Raw genomic sequence first — 19885 nt, 5'->3', positions numbered from 1 at the left:
TCTCGGTAATATGTTTTCTTTTAGTTTTGGCACAAAGAAAAAGGAGAGTGGAGCTGACAATATGTAGATATTGTTGCTGAATGACAACGGACAAAGATCAATGTGAGTGATCAAAACACCTATGAAAGGCATTTCCAAAATATAAAGGTAAACAAATAAATAACACCCGGAAATAAAATAGGTAACAAAATAATCAGAACAGGGGGTAATTTTAACGTATTTTTAATTACGGGATATCAGGAAACATCTCTCTTTATCGCTCGCTAATAGAAGTCTGACGCTGTACATTCTACATTTTTTCAATATATATTAAACCTTTAAAGTCGTCAAAGATAAACGGAGATTAAATGTTTGACATCTGAGGAGTATAATGTGGTTGAGGATTGATTTCAGAGTATTCAAGAATTGACTATAATGTCAGAAAATTTTAGTTCATTTTTTCCAGTTATTAGTTGTTACGATTAACATTCCAATCACGGTTTAAAATTTGATGTTTTAAGCACACTTTGTTTGAAACGTATGGACGTATGGCAGACAAATAACGAATCAGGACGTAATTTACTTAATTGCTTGTTTTGTGAGTCTCTCTCTCATTTTCCTAAAATGTACAGTATTACTATTAGTGTGTTTAAGTAGCAACTAGCAAGCATTGCAATTGCTGGCTCTGGCTGACTTCTGGTGTCTGATTATACACATATGACATACCTAACACAACCAAAATTTCAAAGGTTATAAAATGAAGGTCTACATTACACAAGGAAAGTTGTCCATCACTCCAGTAATTTAAAATAAAAAAAACATGTGGAAAATAAATGGGAGATAATTCGAAAACTGAGCAGTAGTATTGGCTAGAGATCACAATGAAGCCAAAGAATTGCATGAAAGCTAAAAGGTCACGAGGAAATAGCACTCGCATCAAATCCACGATAACATCCATCAATAAACATCTCAAATTTTGTCCTTCAAATACTGTAAAACAGCTTTGGTTCCTCGATCCAATATTGTCCTCCTAATGCTGAAATAGGATCAGAAAAGTTCACTTCATTCAGTACAAATTTAATCATGGTCTACAATCAAGGCTAAAACCCAGATCTTGTCTTGGAGGGAGCTAAGGAGGAAGAAGTGGAACACTTCGTAAAAGAGTAGACAATTTGGTGTTGTTTGCATAGGATAGGAGGCGGCAAGGAGAGGCGAGGGAAAGGAGCACGGTTATTCCCCTTCCAATCTTGGCATGCAAAAGATAATCACAATTAGGTCACGGTTACTCGGTTAGTGTGGATTTAAAATTGATCGTGACATCACAAGAAGCACCGTCTAGGAGAGTTTTGATATTGCTAGAAGCCTAGATGTTTTCTACAACTTTTGCAAATAGAATAATGAGCTTTATGACCACTCCGTAGTCGTTTGCCTTAAACAGAAATACCCATGCCAGATTCAATGGAAGAAGAGGCCAATCAACGGAAGCAGACTCAATATTGCTCCTCTAATTTTTACTTTTTATCAAAGATGTACAAATGTTTCTTCAGAAGGTAGATGACACCAAAATCATTTCTCTTCGCCCTATTCATTTTTCTTTTAGGACATCCCCAAACTGCCACATTTGCAATCCTTCATCTAAAGGAGTAAGGCTCTTGAGAAACAAATTTACGAAAAAAACATTGTAAAACAATTAATAAAGTACCTTGAAGCCCTTATTAGCATCATGGTAATTAGTGGGGGTTATTAGAGTGGGGGTAATTAAGTAAAGTAATTGATCGTTTTACAATAAGCTTGGTGTAAAACCGTTTTATAGAAGACTTATTGCTTCTAAAAAGCCTACACCTATATATATTGCCTCTATTTCCTTTTCGGACCATTCTAAAGTAATTGTCCCTTAAACAGAAAGAATTTCCAATACATCCCTACTTAAATAACATAAATAGTGGGGAGGGAATGATGAGGATAATGCGGTACTCTTAAAGGGGTAATACCGTAATAATGATATTTTGTCATTATTTCTTAAATCTAGTCTCGAGTCAGAAGGAGACAATATAAGTTGGATGGAGGGAGTATTGTCGTCGGTAAGAATGTAACTTCCATCAATAATTCCATTGAGCACGATCCTCTTTCCATGATGGGGTGGGGCCTGGGGGAATACATATGTGAGAGAGGGTAGAAGATGAAGGCTAATCTTTGGAGATCAGAGGGAGGGTTTAGGTTGGGGAGGACGCAGCTAGAGGTTTAATAATAGTTGATTTGCAAAATCACCCATACATCAAGTAAACAGATATGGCTGTTTTATATACACGGAATTCGGAAAAGCTCAAGGGAACTCTGAGTAACTTGGTTTATTTTTGGTAGTTTCTTAACACAAATTAAACTTTAAGGAGTGTAGAAAAGGTGAGACAATCTACGTGTGTGCCACTAATAAACGTGTCATAAGTTCATATCATTTACTGATGATGTAGCTATTGTCATTAATTACCTGTTTCAGGTAAGCATAAGCAAAATACAAACATCAAAGACGAATGTAGTAGATACAGAGACTATGTTGCATACCTTCTCAATGGATTTCCATCCAATCTGAGGGCCTGTAGACTGGGCTCCAACAACCCCTGCTCAGCACATAATAATATTAATAAGCCAACTGTTAATCTGTTGTAAAAATAACCAGATATATATTATATAATGAAAAATAGTAGGAAAGAATTTTATTTTATGATGAATGCTGCGTCTTTTGCTTGCAACGCTACCATCTACAGTTGGGGTTTTCCTACTATATAAATTTTCAGCAGGATAAGAAGGATACAAATCCACACGACCGTGGTCCTTTTGAGTATGTAAATGGCGACCACGTTACTTAAAGCTATGTTACTCCGACACTTCACTTAACTGCCCTGTCGCGTGTCAAACACGTGTCGGTGTCCGACAGTCCGACACGACACGACACGACACTTCGACACTTCAATTTAGACCACAAAACAGGAAAATTCACCCCAAATAGCCGTGTCCGACATGCCGACACGTGTCGGCGTGTCTGAGTAACACAGACTTAAAGTGTGACTTCTCTAATTAAAATGCTTAGTACTGAACCTTTAGAGGAAAACGTCACCTTTTCACAAGAAAGGTACTCTGTATGAGGGTAATATAGTCATAAAGATTGCAAGTATACTGCATAAGCTAACTCCTACAAGCTATTCCATCAGTTTCCTTAAACGTATCTCACTCTCTTGCACAAAAAAACTCAGTTCCCAAGCAATATTTCCTAAAACAAGGTCAATTCTCCCATATCTGCATTCCACCATAAGAGGATATTTGTACCCTTAGCATTATCCTTTTATTTGATATAAATTGCCAAAAGTTCATGTCAGAACCCATCACCAAATCCATGTCAGTCAAACTTCTATGTCTTGTATGCACTAAACAAAATTGACTCAAAATCAACAAAGATATCAACTATTGAGCCAAGGTGCAAACTGATATTAAGCTCATCAATGACGTGATAATATGAGAATATTTTGTCAGAGAAATAACCAATAGAGGTGACTTACAAGTTCTGGTGGTAGTGTCCCAATGCTGTTATCTGAAAGGTCCAGCTCAGTCAATGACGTAAGATTTTGGAAGCCCTATTGAGAGAAAGTGATCGAGTATCATAGGTTAGATAAAATCCTCGTGCAAAAACATGATATATAGGAATGCAGGTAGGTTGTATAACTACAGGTATTCCAAGGTAGTATTTGGGTTGAATCTACATTAGGAAACAGTAGAATGACTATTAAGCTTAATTCCCATCATCGAATCGCAAATACAAGACAATCATGAGTCATTTTTCTTCGTTACAGGATATCCAAATAAAAAGTAAATGTACAGCATCTAAGTAAAAAATCCTTTAACCAGTGTTGTTGCATGGTACGGTATTTTATTCGATTCTACGGACGGGTTTGAAATTGTAGAACTCTACTAGTTTCATATATAAAAAACTCGGGCAACCTAGTTTACGAAAAAACTCGATTCTTACAAGGACAATTGGTTGAGGATTTTTGAATCAATCGTCGAACCATCAACAGTGCCTTTCACTCACATAAACGATAACCTGAACTGTAATACCCCGTATTTTTTTATATAATAAATTAAACGGATATTATTATATATTAATTATTATACATTTTATATTACCAATTAAGTCGGGTAAATTGTCGAGTCGATAATTATGATAAGTTATTTTAATTAACTCGCGTTGTATCGATATAAGTTAATTGTGACGGATTAACATGGAATTCGAAATGTGAGCTAATCAGTTGAGCTGGCCCAATAACTGTCCAGCCCATTTAACCCTAAGCCCAACTAAACACTAACCCTAACCCTAAACCTAATAGTAACCCTAATCCCTCAACAGTCAACCCGCCTCCCTCCTCTCATTCACTCAACCCGCCTCCCTCTTTTCTCAGACCCAATCTCGGTATGCACACAATTCGAGGGAGAGAGAGAGAGCGTGGGTATCGTCAGTGCAGCAAGGAAGGGCTAGGGGTGGTCGTCGACGTTCTTAGGCGGCTATGGTGGCGGTGGTGGTGACGGAAAGGTAAGCATACAACCTCTGTCCTCTGTTTTTCGCTTTTGATGTCGGGTTGTTGGTTATTGTTTCGTGTCTTATAGAGGTGGTTATGGTGGTTGTTGATGGGTAATATGAGTAGGGTGGTATGTGACGAGTGTAGTGGTGGTGGTTAGGGTGGTTTTGAGCGGTGAGAATGGCGGCAGGAGGTGTTGTCGATAGGGGTAGCAAATGGGTCATGAGCGTGTCGTCGGGGTTGTGGGGGCTTCACCGAGACCGGGGGAGGTCGGCCGGTGTCGCCGTGCGTCCGGGGGTCTTGGGTTGGCCATGATTCTGTGGTGGTGGTGGCTTGTGGGTCGGCGAGTGTGTCGTGGTGGCGGCATTTGAGTTGAAGGTGGGTCGTGATGGCGTTTTGTGGCGGGCCGAGTTGCGGGACACGGGGTGTTGGTGGTGGCGGTTCTGACCACCGGCGTGGGTCGACCACGTTGGTGGTGGTCGGAGGTGGCCAGGCCAGACCTGGTGTCAGGCCTGGTGGTCGGCGGTGAGGGCTGGTGGTTGTTGGAGGGAGTTGTGTCGAGTTGAAGGGGATGCGTGTGTTAGTCGGGTTTGATTCGTTTCTTTATTATTTAAATTATCGTATTCTTAATAAATTAATTCCCGAGTTGATTAAATTAAGTAGAGACGGGTTTTGAGTCGGGATGTTGGAGTTGTTTAAAGTTTGATTCGGGTATTTTCTTAATCGTTTAATTCGTTTAAATCTTTAATTAACATAGTAGTTATTTACTTCAATTCCCGAGTCACTTAAATAAATTATTTAATTTAAGTTCCGAGTTGTTTAAAATAAAATAATAATTAATCATAATTAATTATCTTGAGTCGGGTTGTTAAAAGAGAAAAGTTACTATATCGGGAAAGTTTCCATTTTAAGAAATTATACTTTAGTAACGGTCTATTTTGAGAAGTTGGGTCAAATACTAATCGGGTTATTTTAGCTATCAGTTGGGCATAAGTTTGGTGTCGGGATTGTATTTCGGGAAGCTTCTATTTTGGGAGATTGCTATATTTAGTAGTTAGTAATTATAAATATTATAATTGTTTTAGGTGACGGATTCGTGAAGGATCGATAATCGATTCGTTGCTTTATTTCCTGACCGCTTAATCGCTAATTGGATTTGTCGGCACTTTGAGGTAGGGAAATACACTTACTCTATAATCGTTGTTGAATTGTGTTGATTGGATTCCTGGTTGTTGATTTACGTTATCATTTATATTCGGAAAGGTGATTGATTGATTTGATCGTATTGAGTATGATATCACAACATCGGGTAACTGGCATGACTTTATGATTTATCAGTTCAGTGATTTATATACATATTGCATTGCATCAATTACTGTTGAGCATTTCATATGCATTGGAGTTGGAGGAGGATGTGGTGGTGACGATGTTGAGATACGATGTGATGTTGTGATAAGGCCCGAGCGGGTTCTCGGGACTTGCCCTGGTGTCCTCACCGTATTGAAATGGCGGATCGACTTCGGTCGATATTTATAGTCTACCGGGATCGGTATGGTCAAAGGCGTTCGGGGTATGAGATGTGTGTGATGAGTTGAGATGGAGATGGAGGTGACGGAGTATCATGCATATCATATTTTATTGTTTTATTGTTTTCCCTACTCAACCTCGTGGTTGACCCCGTGTATTCGTGAACACCGTGATGAACCGTTTTATGGGAGCGAGACTTGACAGTTTAAGAGATAGGACGGAGGCGGATGGGCGTGAGACACTGGATCCGACGACTTAGTAACTAGATCATCATCTAGAAGACTTCACTTTTATTTATGTCGATTCTTGTAATTTAATTTGAAAAGAGAATTTGTAATAATTAAGTTAAAATATTATATAAATTGCCTTGGAGTTTAATTTGTTATTCACTACCTCGAAACCGAGATGGTAACATCCGTTTTATTCAGAATGTCTTGACGAGGACTTCTTTTATAAACCGGGGTGTTACAAAGTGGTATCAGAGCGAACGATCCTCAGGCCTAAACCAATGAACCCAATGAACATAGGATGTGTCTAAATAAAATGAACCCCGAGAATAGAACTGTTAGGAGCACACTACGGTAAGGTATGAGTTAGGGGCCCCCTCACACCGAACCAGTGGTCCTCTCGATTGAACCTAAAACCATGAGTGTATACGAGAGAAAGGGTAGAATAGTTGCTTGGAATTGAACAAAATTCATATATCGTTGCCTAAGTGTTAATCGATTGATACATTGATTATTGCATAAAAGAGTTTGATGTATAATTTGAGACCGATATATTCTAACCATTCTCAGACAACGCTACGGTAAGTAATTTGTATGAATGATGTGTTGTAGCACTACTATGACTAAGCAATATGCGGTTATGTGATCCCAAAGCCATGCTAGTATAGTATTGTGATAGTAATTAGAAACACCATTGAATTGCATGTTTATAGTCATAACAATCGTGATTTAGATATACGGAATAGATCGAGATGCGAAGGGATTCTATGGGGTAGATGTTACGAATGGTATAGTGTAAGATTTAAGTTAGGATGAATTAGTATCGATAGTATAGTGTAAGAATTGGGACATAGAAAATGAATGACTTGGTGATAAAACTCGTTCGTTGGTGTTACCCTTTTGTCGACCTTTTACGCCATTTCTTTTCTGTTATTTGCCTATGGATGAAAAATTTATGGGAGATAGCCTCGTGAGTTAGTGTTCTTTTGGCGTTTGTTTCATGCTTATATGATATACAGATTAGGAGTAATAAATACTTTAGTGAACGGTGGTTAGGAAGTTCCCGTGCAGTGATGTTTGACCAATGATTTATAAAATCCTCATTTAAATGGTATAATTAATTTTCACATAATTCCAACTCCATCGATCATAAAATTTACATATGTTTCAAATTGATAAGCCACGAAAAATCTTGATGTCTCAATATTAAATAATAAGTTTTGCAAACTGACCCAAATTTCAGACCAATTGCTGTCACATGTTTGTTTGGACCAACTGAGTTGTAAAATTATTTAAAAATGGAATTCGCCCGCCTTAAACCTAATTCTTTTTCCGTGTGTTTGAACTCACCGTGTTTTATAAAAGTAATATGAATCAAGTTTAATCGAACAATTATTTATTCGTGATTTTTGGAAGATACAACGTAAATCAAAACATTTAAAATGTGCGTTCTATGTGGAATTTTCATACAGTTGTTTGAGTAATTCATGAGCCTTAGTAATGTGAATTTATAATGTTTTATAAGACGATAGTAGCACGCATGTTCAGTAGTTATGTATTTTAACAAGTGATAAAATTAAAACTTAGTTGATAACATTGTTTGCATGATAGTATGAGTAAAATTGGATAGCTTAATTTGATCTTTAATCAAGGATGAAATATTTTATACGAGTCTAGTTGTTTGCATATTTTATATACGTTTGGCATGTTGTAATATTTTATATCATATTTGCATGGTGGTCGGATATATATGAATAATAAAACTATATTGTCGTACCTAGGTAAAATTGATGACGTTAAAAGCTAATTTGATTTTTCTAATATACTCGCATGAATATTTACAATAATTTTGTTTAAAAGTTTATACATGGGTGGTAGTAATGATTGTGTCTAAATGTTCACACGTGTAGGGTGTCATCTGAGTTCTAATGTCTTCCATATGAGTTGTGTGCCCATAGTTATAATTATTATCTTCATCGCATTAAATGATTTCAATTGAACCTAAACCTATGACACGATAATAAACAGTGTGTTATTTCTTATTGGATATGTTCGTCATTAGATCGTCATAAAATGCTAAAGAGATTCTTGCAATTGTATGAGCATGATATAAAGGAAACTGTTTGATATAACACGACATTTAAACATATCTATATTCTCGAGTCATCACTATCAATTATATTCTAATAAGGATTGTATATGATAATTATATTATCAATTATAATGGGATAACCCTTTTATGATTCACATGATACACGTTGGTTTAAATGATAGTTGTTATAGTTACGTTTAATTGAGCCGTGAATATAACTGAGTAAAGAAGTGCAACTAAAATCCTGATGATGAGGTAATAGTCATTCATTAGTAAGGATAGGACTGAAACGAATAAGATGAACCTGTAAATTACGATATAAGAGTTGACACCTAAGCTCGTTTTGTTGAGAGGAATTGAATTAAGTTTATCTGATTTTTGAGTTTCATAGTAAGCTGTAAATGGATTCTATGGACGGCTCTTTATAAGAATATGTTAAGAAAGTTATTCACCGTCCAAAGATGAAAGCAAAAGTGTTGAAAATGAAGTTAAATTTTGTCGTGTGAGTATAAATTGAATGAGATTTCCAACCGGTGTCCGTTGTATGGTTCATGATAGTTGCTAGTCTAGAGAAATGAAACTAGAACGGAATCATAAGTAGTGGGATAATTTAGTCATGTGGTTTGTTCATTTAGCGAATTGGTGGGTTGTGGTTAGTTACGAATGTCGAAACTCGGTTGTTTTCGTTTTATTGGTGATTCGTGTCTTGACCTAAATCATACAAATTAAGTAAAGGAAAGTCGATCGACCTATTAGGTTATAAATTTTCATAAATCGATTTATCAAGTGTTGACCCTAATCCTTTTCTTATGTTGATTGATCACCTATGTTTTCAAAGGTATAAGATTATAATAATTACTGAAATGAATAATTACTAATGATTTTTACTGATAACGGTAGCTTCCTTGAGAGAGCTTACATATCGATTGTCTTTGGTAAGGATTAGTTAACTTGAACGTGAGTTGTGAATCTTTTATCCTTTTTAAGTTGTTAGCAGTAATTTGAGAACGTTGTTATAATAATGAAGGTTACGGGGACGTAACCATGTTTTTAGTTGGGTAGGATTGTAAAATCTTGATGCGTAATTTGCACTTGTTTGTCGGTTATAGTTGACCAAGTTGATGTTAGATGTGGGGTACCTATGCAGAGGAGTTATATATGTTTTGGTTTCTACTTCTGTTAGATTGGTTGATGTGTAAAAGGAGAGTATAGTTAAACTACTGGTATTGAGTTATGAGTTGTGGGGCCTTTGTGCCGAGTTACGTTTGCGGTCCAGTGCGACCATGGTTAATGAGTTTATGTTGAGTTTGAGATCGGAATTTAGATGGAAGATGACGGTGTTCTCAGGTGATTATATAGTTATACATTGTGTTCTCAGGTAATCATTAATCATAGTTAGTTGGGTTAAGTTAAAAAACGAGTCAAACTTCGGGACGAAGTTTATTTTTAGGAGGGCGGAATGTAACATTTCGTATTTGTTATGTCTAATTGATGTGTCAAAAGTGTGTGTTAACCGTGTTAGAAATGTGTGACGTCCGTATGGACGATATGCAATACCCTTCTGAGGTTTGGGTACGGGGCGAACTTCGGGACGAAGTTCATTTTAAGGGAGGAAGACTGTAATACCCCGTATTTTTTTATATAATAAATTAAACGGATATTATTATATATTAATTATTATACATTTTATATTACCAATTAAGTCGGGTAAATTGTCGAGTCGATAATTATGATAAGTTATTTTAATTAACTCGCGTTGTATCGATATAAGTTAATTGTGACGGGTTAACATGGAATTCGAAATGTGAGCTAATCGGTTGGTTGAGTCGCCCAATAATCGCTCCGGCCCATTTAACCCTAAGCCCAACTAAACACTAACCCTAACCCTAAACCTAATAGTAACCCTAATCCCTCAACAGTCAACCCGCCTCCTCCTCTCATTCACTCAACCCGCCTCCCTCTTTTCTCGCACCCAATCTCGGTATGCACACACCGAGGGAGAGAGAGAGAGCGTGGGTATCGTCGGTGCGGCAAGGAAGGGCTAGGGGTGGTCGTCGACGTTCTTAGGCGGCTATGGTGGCGGTGGTGGTGACGGAAAGGTAAGCATACAACCTCTGTCCTCTGTTTTTCGCTTTTGATGTCGGGTTGTTGGTTATTGTTTCGTGTCTTATAGAGGTGGTTATGGTGGTTGTTGATGGGTAATATGAGTAGGGTGGTATGTGACGAGTGTAGTGGTGGTGGTTAGGGTGGTTTTGAGCGGTGAGAATGGCGGCGGGAGGTGTTGTCGATAGGGGTAGCAAATGGGTCGTGAGCGTGTCGAGGGGGTTGTGGGGGCTTCACCGGAGACGGGGGGAGGTCGGCCGGTGTCGCCGTGCGTCCTGGGGGTCTTGGGTTGGCCATGATTCCGGTGGTGGTGGTGGCTTGTGGGTCGGCGCGAGTGTGTCGTGGTGGCGGACGAGTTGAAGGTGGGCCGTGATGGCGTTTTGTGGCGGCCGAGTTGCGGGCGGGGTGTTGGTGGTGGCGGTTCTGACCACCGGCGTGGGTCGACCACGTTGGTGGTGGTCGGAGGTGGCCAGGCCAGACCTGGTGTCAGGCCTGGTGGTCGGCGGTGAGGGCTGGTGGTTGTTGGAGGGAGTTGTGTCGAGTTGAAGGGGATGCGTGTGTTAGTCGGGTTTGATTCGTTTCTTTATTATTTAAATTATCGTATTCTTAATAAATTAATTCCCGAGTTGATTAAATTAAGTAGAGACGGGTTTTGAGTCGGGATGTTGGAGTTGTTTAAAGTTTGATTCGGGTATTTTCTTAATCGTTTAATTCGTTTAAATCTTTAATTAACATAGTAGTTATTTACTTCAATTCCCGAGTCACTTAAATAAATTATTTAATTTAAGTTCCGAGTTGTTTAAAATAAAATAATAATTAATCATAATTAATTATCTTGAGTCGGGTTGTTAAAAGAGAAAAGTTACTATATCGGGAAAGTTTCCATTTTAAGAAATTATACTTTAGTAACGGTCTATTTTGAGAAGTTGGGTCAAATACTAATCGGGTTATTTTAGCTATCAGTTGGGCATAAGTTTGGTGTCGGGATTGTATTTCGGGAAGCTTCTATTTTGGGAGATTGCTATATTTAGTAGTTAGTAATTATAAATATTATAATTGTTTTAGGTGACGGATTCGTGAAGGATCGATAATCGATTCGTTGCTTTATTTCTCGACCGCTTAATCGCTAATTGGATTTGTCGGCACTTTGAGGTAGGGAAATACACTTACTCTATTATCGTTGTTGAATTGTGTTGAATGGATTCCTGGTTGTTGATTTACGTTATCATTTATATTCGGAAAGGTGATTGAATGATTTGATCGTATTGAGTATGATATCACAACATCGGGTAAATCGCATGACTTTATGATTTATCGATTCGATGATTTATATACATATTGCATTGCATCAATTCTCATTGAGCATTTCATATGCATTGGAGTTGGAGGAGGATGTGGTGGTGACGATGTTGAGATACGATGTGATGTTGTGATAAGGCCCAGGGGTTCTCGCAGACTTGCCCTGGTGTCCTCAATTGAGTGGCGGATCGACTTCGGTCGATATTTATAGTCTACCGGGATCGGTATGGTCAGGGCGTTCGGGTATGAGATGTGTGTGATGAGTTGAGATGGAGATGGAGGTGACGGAGTATCATGCATATCATATTTTATTGTTTTATTGTTTTCCTACTCAACCTCGTGGTTGACCCCCGTGTATTCGTGAACACCGTGATGAACCGTTTTATGGGGAGCGGACTTGACAGTTTAAGAGATAGGACGGAGCGGATGGGCGTGAGACACTGGATCAGACGACTTAGTAACTAGATCATCATCTAGAAGACTTCACTTTTATTTATGTCAGTTCTTGTAATTTAATTTGAAAAGAGAATTTGTAATAATTAAGTTAAAATATTATATAAATTGCCTTGGAGTTTAATTTGTTATTCACTACCTCGGGAAACCGAGATGGTAACAGTCCGTTTTATTCAGGAATGTCTTGACGAGGACTTCTTTTATAAACCGGGGTGTTACATGAACTGACACAATGTAAGTTGTTCAAGCATAGAGAACCGTGAAACTTAAATTGCTTATCCAGGCCTTACGATACCAACCCCCAGAGAAAAATACAAATGAAGACAACAGAAACATTTTTAAAAAAATCAGACACTTGGAAGGTAGCAATTAGCTCAAACAAATGGATAGCTTGTTACTTGTTGTCCAATAATGAGAATCAGTCAAAGGAGAACTTTGTCTTTCGGCAATACATGAGTTTAGGAAACTCATTTTTTCTTAAAACACATCAAGTTGGTTAGTCTTGCGATTCAGTCATGAAGTGTTCAAGCTTTTTCAGAGCAAGTTGCAGAATTCAAGAGTTTCCCTCCCTTTCACTCCCCTCCTTTTCCCTCCAAAACCCTCCATCCAAGCAAAAGATTAAGCTAGGAAACTTTGCCACTACTACGTTAAAGTAATCTGCACTAAAAATCCTATGGGTATAAGCAGTTTCACATTTTGATCAGTCCTGCGAAACTGAGTACACATGAGATTTGACACTACATTAATAACAGCCAGAATGCCATCATGACCTCATAAGGAATAAGAAAGCCCTAAGAACTCATAAATGTTGACAATCGACCAAATGGCCTAATAACATTTACCTGTGGAATAGAATGGAGAGAATTTTGACTTAGATCAAGAATTTGCAACTTCCGTAACATCAAAATATCAGAAGGAACTTCTTGCAACTTGACTCGTCTGTTTAGGCATTACACCGTGCATAGAACAAAGAACACGCGTCAGAAATCGCCTTTACTGAGGTCTGGCAAATGAGGTAAGCAGATGGAAACTCATAAAATAATATGCATTAACTTCTACATCACCTCAAGTAAAGCTCCACCAGATGTTGTAAGCTAGCAAAGGCAGGATTGTCAAGTAATGAGGAAACACACCCACTAAGGTCCAGAATTTGGAGTCTAGGAACAGCGTCAAACCCATTCAATGGAACCTAATTGCAGCCGTAATACAAAACAATATTAGGAGGCACACTCAGGAAACAGACTTACATCAAATAGCAAAACTTGATACGGTAATTCTACCTTATTAAGAGGATTATTGTCCAGCCGTAAACAAGTTAGATTAGGAAGTGACTTCAAAGCATCTTCAGGCCAGTCCTTGATCTTGTTTCTCGATAAAATCAACACCTACAGATTAAGGATAAGTAAATAGCACTCTCAAAACCTGAGGTAAATCCATCGAGGAGAAAGGTAGTGATGTATTCATCATCTATTGTCTACCCTCCATATGCATACACAATTTGATATTCTACACTCTCGGAGACAGAAAAACTGGACACAATAAATGGAAGAATAAAGTCATTTCAAACAAATTTCCAGTTGTCTGTACCACTTCTTTAGATTGCATTAATTACCAAATCCTTCAATTGCCTATCAGAAAACTCATGCTACAGTTTCCTGTTATTCAAGAGCTTTCCTTTCCAAAAGTATAATTAGTCGTGATTACACAAAAGTTTCCAATGGGATATCTGGGAGGTGAACAAATGTATTTTGGAGAACACACTTATCATTACAATAAAGATAACACTGTATGTCAGCACATCAATCTTATATTGCATTTACAAAATACATAGAAAATTACAAGATTACACAATCAACTATACCTCGAGGGAAGAACAAGCAGATAAGGTAACAGGAAGCTCTTCAATGGAATTCTTCGAAAGATCTACTTTTGTTATCTCATTTGATTCACAAACCTCGGGAGGGACAGCAATCAATCCCATGCCTGCAAGTGAAAGTTCCTGGAAGTAGAATATAATAGACATAAGATCACTCAAATGTAAAAGGTAAATGTGCAAAACCTGATGCCTTGGCGAGGTCGACACAGAAGTACATCAAGTCATACGAGTAATCAATTTCTCAACAGTCAGAACCAATGGCTTCAAAGATTCTAGTCCAACTACTTACACATTTTGATTCTAGTCCAACTACTTACACAGGCCATAGCCAATTACATATTCAACACACACATTTGAGTTTCAAGAGAGCTTAGCTAAGTTCTGCAGTATGTACACCAAAATTTCCAACACTAATAGATAAGCTTAGAAACCCTACAACAACAACAACATTACCCCAGTGCCTCAATGGCTCCCGCAAATTGCGGGGTAGGGGGGGGGGGGTCCGGATGTATGCAGCCTTACCCTTGTGTTAGCAACACAAAGAGGCTGTTTCCGAATGACCCAAGATGAAAATTGCATCGAGAACTGCATTGAAGGACCGCTACTTCACAAAAGAAAGAAGCGCAGCCACTTTAGTGAGCCATTTTGATTTATTCCATTATAATCCATAACCAAAGAGTAATGAGTCCTTGGCTCCATTGGAAATATGGAAAAAAGCTTAGAAACCCTCCTGAAAATAATTTGGCCACCTAAATCCTATTGATGGATGTACCTTTGACCACAGATGGCATAAAAATGCAGCCAATTTGTAGAGTTTGTAAGCATTGATTGTAAGTATGAGCTCCAAAATGGATAAAGAATTTATGAGTCTAGCCTGTACCAGAATGACAATTATCTTTGGATTGGGCTGGAAGCACATTACTGAAGAGCATTTAAGAGATGGCACAAAGAGCTGCCAATACTGTGCTCGTAGTAGCAGGTTTCCTAATAACCCGAGCAAAGGCATGAGATTGAAATCGTGAAAGATTGATGTAGACAAAAGGAGGATTTTGTTTTTCTTGACAAGAACATATGAAAACTGAAGGTGACAGAAGCTGTTACGCTAGGGATGAGCAAATATCGTAAAGACGTAAAGCACAAAGCTATAGAGCATTAGAGCTAGCTTTACTTGGACATGAAGCATAGAAAAAAGAGCTTGATATTTCCTTCAAGGTAACAACTGTAAGCCCCGCGAAAGGAAAGATTAAGTCAATCGATAAGTGTAAGTAAACGATTAGGTTTTAATGAACTGAATATCAGGTTATTTTTAGTACAACCTCCATCCCAAAATACCCAAATTTATTGACACCGACTTCAGTGATCAACCTCTGTTAACATTGGCCATTATATACGAGTAGAAATACAACGTTAAATTGTCATGTTTGATTTATCAAAATAATTACTTTTATTCCATCACAACTCACAAGTCAGCATTGTTCTGCTGGGTCCGCATATTTCAAGGATTATTTTCAGGGTCAGATGATTTAATTTACCCCATCATAAGCTAAGGTTGTCAATGCAAATGAACTGAACGAATAACCAACAAAAGAGTCAAGGTTACCAACCACATGAACATCGTAACTTAACTCTTCCGAAACGTTTAGTTCTTAATTACAATCATTCTTTTCTTAAAAAAAGATATGTAGCAATGTGAGCTCCAAAGTTCCAATCTTATTAAAATTGCGCGTGCAGTACTATTAGTTTACGTATTAAAAACTGCTTGTAGAAACTGATTTATGTTTCCATTTTTCCAGGCTGAGATCCATGAAGCAACTGAAACACTCAGTCGGTCCCAAGGGCTACTATTATGGAGAATGAAAATAAGTAGATCATTATTCCAAGAAAACACTAAGTTGGGCATAATAACTTTGTAGGATGCAAACTTAACAAAGTTGATGCATCCTTAAATATTACCAAATGTCGCATAAAACATGCAGGTGTCACATATAATTTTTGAGAGTCGAGCCCATCGGTAGACAAAAAATCACAAGTCAGCCGAGATTTTGAACCATGGTCGAGCCAAAACAATTTAAATTATAGCACCAGTATCATCTTTACAAAGTGAGTATAGTTCGGATGTCTGTACAGTTCGTTAATCATGTGGGCATGCAAGATACAAATCAATAAGGAATAAGGACTTACATCTATCAAAGATGAGGTAGAGGAGACTTGAACACTCGACCATGAGAGATGCATGTATCTACTTGAGAACATGGAAAAAAAATGTCTACATTTTCTATTTCCTTGTACTCCCTTCGTCTCGTTATATTCTTTACGTTTGATTAATACACAAAGACCAAGATAAGAGTCAAATTCCCCATTTTGCCCCTATATTTTTGCCTCCTTTACTCCCCTGTGTTCTTTCTGCATTTTATTAATTTCTCTCTACTCTTTCATTTTCTTCAACAACCCCCATTGCTAAGGCAAATCAAACATGCCCATCTAGTTTTAGTCATCAAAAGATGTCTCTTCTTTTCTCACCCTTCTCAATTGTCATTATCAATTTGATATTCCAAATCAAAACCAGACACAAAAAACTGAAAAAAAAAAAAAACAAATTTAAGGTTGATGCAAGGGTTTTAAAATAACGGATGATCATAGTTTCTAAAATCTGTAGCTTTTAAATCAGATTGGTGTCAAAAAAAGTTGGTTTTAAAATCTTGATGAACATTCAGGCAAAAGAAAATATCTCATTTTCTTTTTTTTCTTTTTTGTGGGAAGTTGAAACTTGGGTGAATATTGATGGTGGATAAGGTCGAGGCACGGCAAGTATCATTGGAGATTGGGCGAGGTGGTCTAAGCGGTGGGGAAAGTGGGTCTGGGTGGTGGTTAAGGTGGGTTTGGGTGGTGGTTGATGAGATGGCTAAGGTAGAATCAAGCGGTGGGAGGTTTCTTTTGGCTGGAGTCTGGAATTGGTAACTTGGTATGGAAGAGTGATGAGGGCCTGAGGGGTACATTTGAAATTTAACATAGCAAAGATCTTTTTTTACATTTAAAAATCCTGGCCAAAGTGAAAATGTATAGAAACCGTAAGAGGAAAAAGTAAAGAATTCATCAGGACAGAGGGAGTATTTTTTTTGCATCTCACTTATTCAGTTTACTTATTTCTTCATTTTTACTTTCGTTTACTCCCCATTTCTTTTCTTCTGTTTTCTCTCTTGTTTCGCCTTTCATTTTCTCATCTAGCAATAGTTTCTCATGACGATTTATGTTAAATTACTCTTAATCATGTTGATACTAAAACTATATTGTTATCAAGGCAAAACAACGCACATGCATATGCTTTGCAATGCATAAAATGCACACGTTCATGTATTTTAGACATTTTTCATACTGGACCACACAAAATGGTTTTTTCACTCGTTTAAAATCATTTGAAGTTAACACACACAAACTGCTATGTAATCATATTTAAATAAAGAGTTAAATGGCCCATAGATAATTCCATTTAAAAAATAAAAATTCGCAGATACCTTTGTGGTGATAGACAATCGACTTGCCATTGCGACCATGTTATCTTTAGAGGGAGTCATCACCTGTGCCTCTGCATCACAATTCACATCAATTTGAAGGAGCACTTCAAGTGAAAAAGAAAAATGTTCACAGAAAAAGTAACAAGAAGGGACATACCTTCGGCTGAAGGGAGTCTACCTCGAAGATACTTCAACAAAGCAGCTGTAGGTCCGGTCACCAAAGTACTGACATGGTATTTGTATACTTCCGTCAGAATCTAGTTAGCGGGTAGCAATTGCTAGAAAACAAATATAAGAGCATAGTTACTCAGATCAAACCTTCGAATGGTGCGCATTGGATTACCTATAAGCACAAGCTTTCTCAAACTTGTCATTAAGCCTGCATAAATGACGTGATGTTGGTTACCACTGAAGAGAGTGTTACTTGGGAAAGAAATATGTTTACAAGATAGATACATATGGTGTTAATTAGATGTTAGTATAAGGAATGGATAGAAAAATGAGCAAATGACGGGAATGTTAACGGAGGGTAGGGTTACCTAATTCGCTCGTCCCCCTCCGAATTGCGAATTAATTCGAACGAATTAATTCGCAATTCATTTTCATCTTAATTCATCCCAATTCGCGAATTATTCGCTAAGATGAGCGAATTATATGATTATGCTAAAAACCAAAAAAAATCAGGAAAAATTGAAGTATAGACAAGATACCTAGTTATTTTGAAGTTTGAACTTTGAAGCCAAGCACAATGATTTGATTCACTATTGTAGATTTGTAGATTTAGCTTTAATTTGATTTTGATTTCTGACAAGAAGATGATTTTTTTTTAGCTTTGTTGATATAAAAGGATAATCCTTTTTTATAATTGGATTCGACGAATTACCGAATTTTAAAATAATGTAATTCGCCAGCGAATTGAATTCGCTAAATTGAGCGAATCGCGAATTAGAATTAAGAAAGTGAATTGAACGAATTGCGAATCCGGTAACCCTGATTCAGTGTACCACGTAGAATTTTAAACAACATTGGAGCACTCTTTGGGTTTTCAAAAAAATGAGGGGTACCATATAAAATTTGAAAAAACACAAGGTTATCAAGTAGAAAGACCCTAACTAACAACTTATAATCCATATTCCAGTAAAGCAGACATGAACAACAAAACTATAGTCCCAAAAGAATAGGGTTATTTAATGCCATTAATCCATCCTATGCCCCTCCTTCCCCATTTAATCCATCCTATTGATTATCCCATATTAATCCTATCTTTACTATCATTTAACTTAGGTTGCACCAGACGTGAAGGAGACTTGTTATAGCCGGTGAACGTCACTAATTAGCAGGTTTCCTTCTTAATTAATCATTTCCTCCCTATTTTAAGACCTTTAATTACATCCTTCATCTCTCTTCTTCATTTTTCTGGGTTCTTCATTTATGGGTTCTTCATTTCTTCCCCTCTTCTCTGTCTCTCATTCCCACTGTAAAATTTTCGCCCCTTTCATTTGAGGAGCAAAGCAAATCAAAGATCAACCTTGACCTTGAAAAACCAATTCACCAAACCATTTCAACCTCTGCTACTTTCATTGCCATTTTCTTCTACCTGCATTTACCATCAACACCAATAACCTTTCACATTCCCCATTACCCATATTCTACTACTATAAAATACACCTCCCATGGCAGCCCTCTGTTACGACATCAACCCAGAAACAGCCCGGAGTTCAACCACCACGAGTTCCCACACCGAATTCCACCACAATCGCCAATCAACCACTTCGATGCGGTGCTGAAATTGAACCCGACACCAACTACTAAATTCACCACCAGATGTGTCAATTCCTAGCATCCATGGCTGCCCATTTCATCTCATAAACCGCTCCTCGATTCCGGTACCGAAACTGATCTCAGACGTGGCTTAATTGAAGCCCTAATTGATAAGAATGAAGAAGGGAAAAAGAGAACCTTTCACCAAGGTCAAGGTCAAGGTTGACCTTATCCATGGTGAAGCTTGAATGTGCAGATGTCAAACCTTCAATGCGTCTTCAATATTGACGATAATGGGGATTCAGTTGAATGAAAATGAAAAAAGATGAAAAAGGAAGAGAAGAAGGGTGGTGAAAGGTTAAAAGTAAACAAAAGTGGGTGAAAGATGTGTTTAAGAAGTCTTTAATTTGGGCTTTAAGATGAAGGGTGACCTTTGTAACAGGTTGCCCTTCCACTTGTAGTAATATAAGTTAAATGATAGTAAAGATGGG

At 37.6% G+C, this 19885-nt stretch overlaps 1 protein-coding gene across 2 annotated transcripts in view; it reads right to left on the bottom strand.

The window, feature by feature from the left end:
- Positions 1-720: 720 nt before the first annotated feature.
- LOC141586684 (plant intracellular Ras-group-related LRR protein 6) overlaps positions 721-19885 on the bottom strand; it is a 28188-nt gene continuing 9023 nt past the window's right edge. The window contains exons 12-21 of one of the 2 annotated variants that reach the window (XM_074407984.1): positions 17952-18012; positions 17791-17858; positions 17634-17704; positions 14107-14244; positions 13526-13630; positions 13310-13434; positions 13088-13184; positions 3531-3605; positions 2539-2594; positions 721-1015 (exon numbers count right to left, since the gene is read on the bottom strand). In XM_074407984.1, the coding sequence (XP_074264085.1) occupies positions 949-1015; positions 2539-2594; positions 3531-3605; positions 13088-13184; positions 13310-13434; positions 13526-13630; positions 14107-14244; positions 17634-17704; positions 17791-17858; positions 17952-18012 (863 nt within the window). In that variant the 3' untranslated portion in view covers positions 721-948. Of the gene's footprint in view, positions 1016-1161; positions 1226-2538; positions 2595-3530; positions 3606-13087; positions 13185-13309; positions 13435-13525; positions 13631-14106; positions 14245-17633; positions 17705-17790; positions 17859-17951; positions 18013-19885 lie in introns of those variants that run through there. The other variant, XM_074407985.1, reaches the window with a different exon arrangement.

The sequence above is a fragment of the Silene latifolia genome, chromosome 6 (genome assembly GCF_048544455.1).
Source record: "Silene latifolia isolate original U9 population chromosome 6, ASM4854445v1, whole genome shotgun sequence".
NCBI lineage: Eukaryota > Viridiplantae > Streptophyta > Magnoliopsida > Caryophyllales > Caryophyllaceae > Silene > Silene latifolia.
This window is presented reverse-complemented; position numbering and strand designations above follow the sequence as displayed.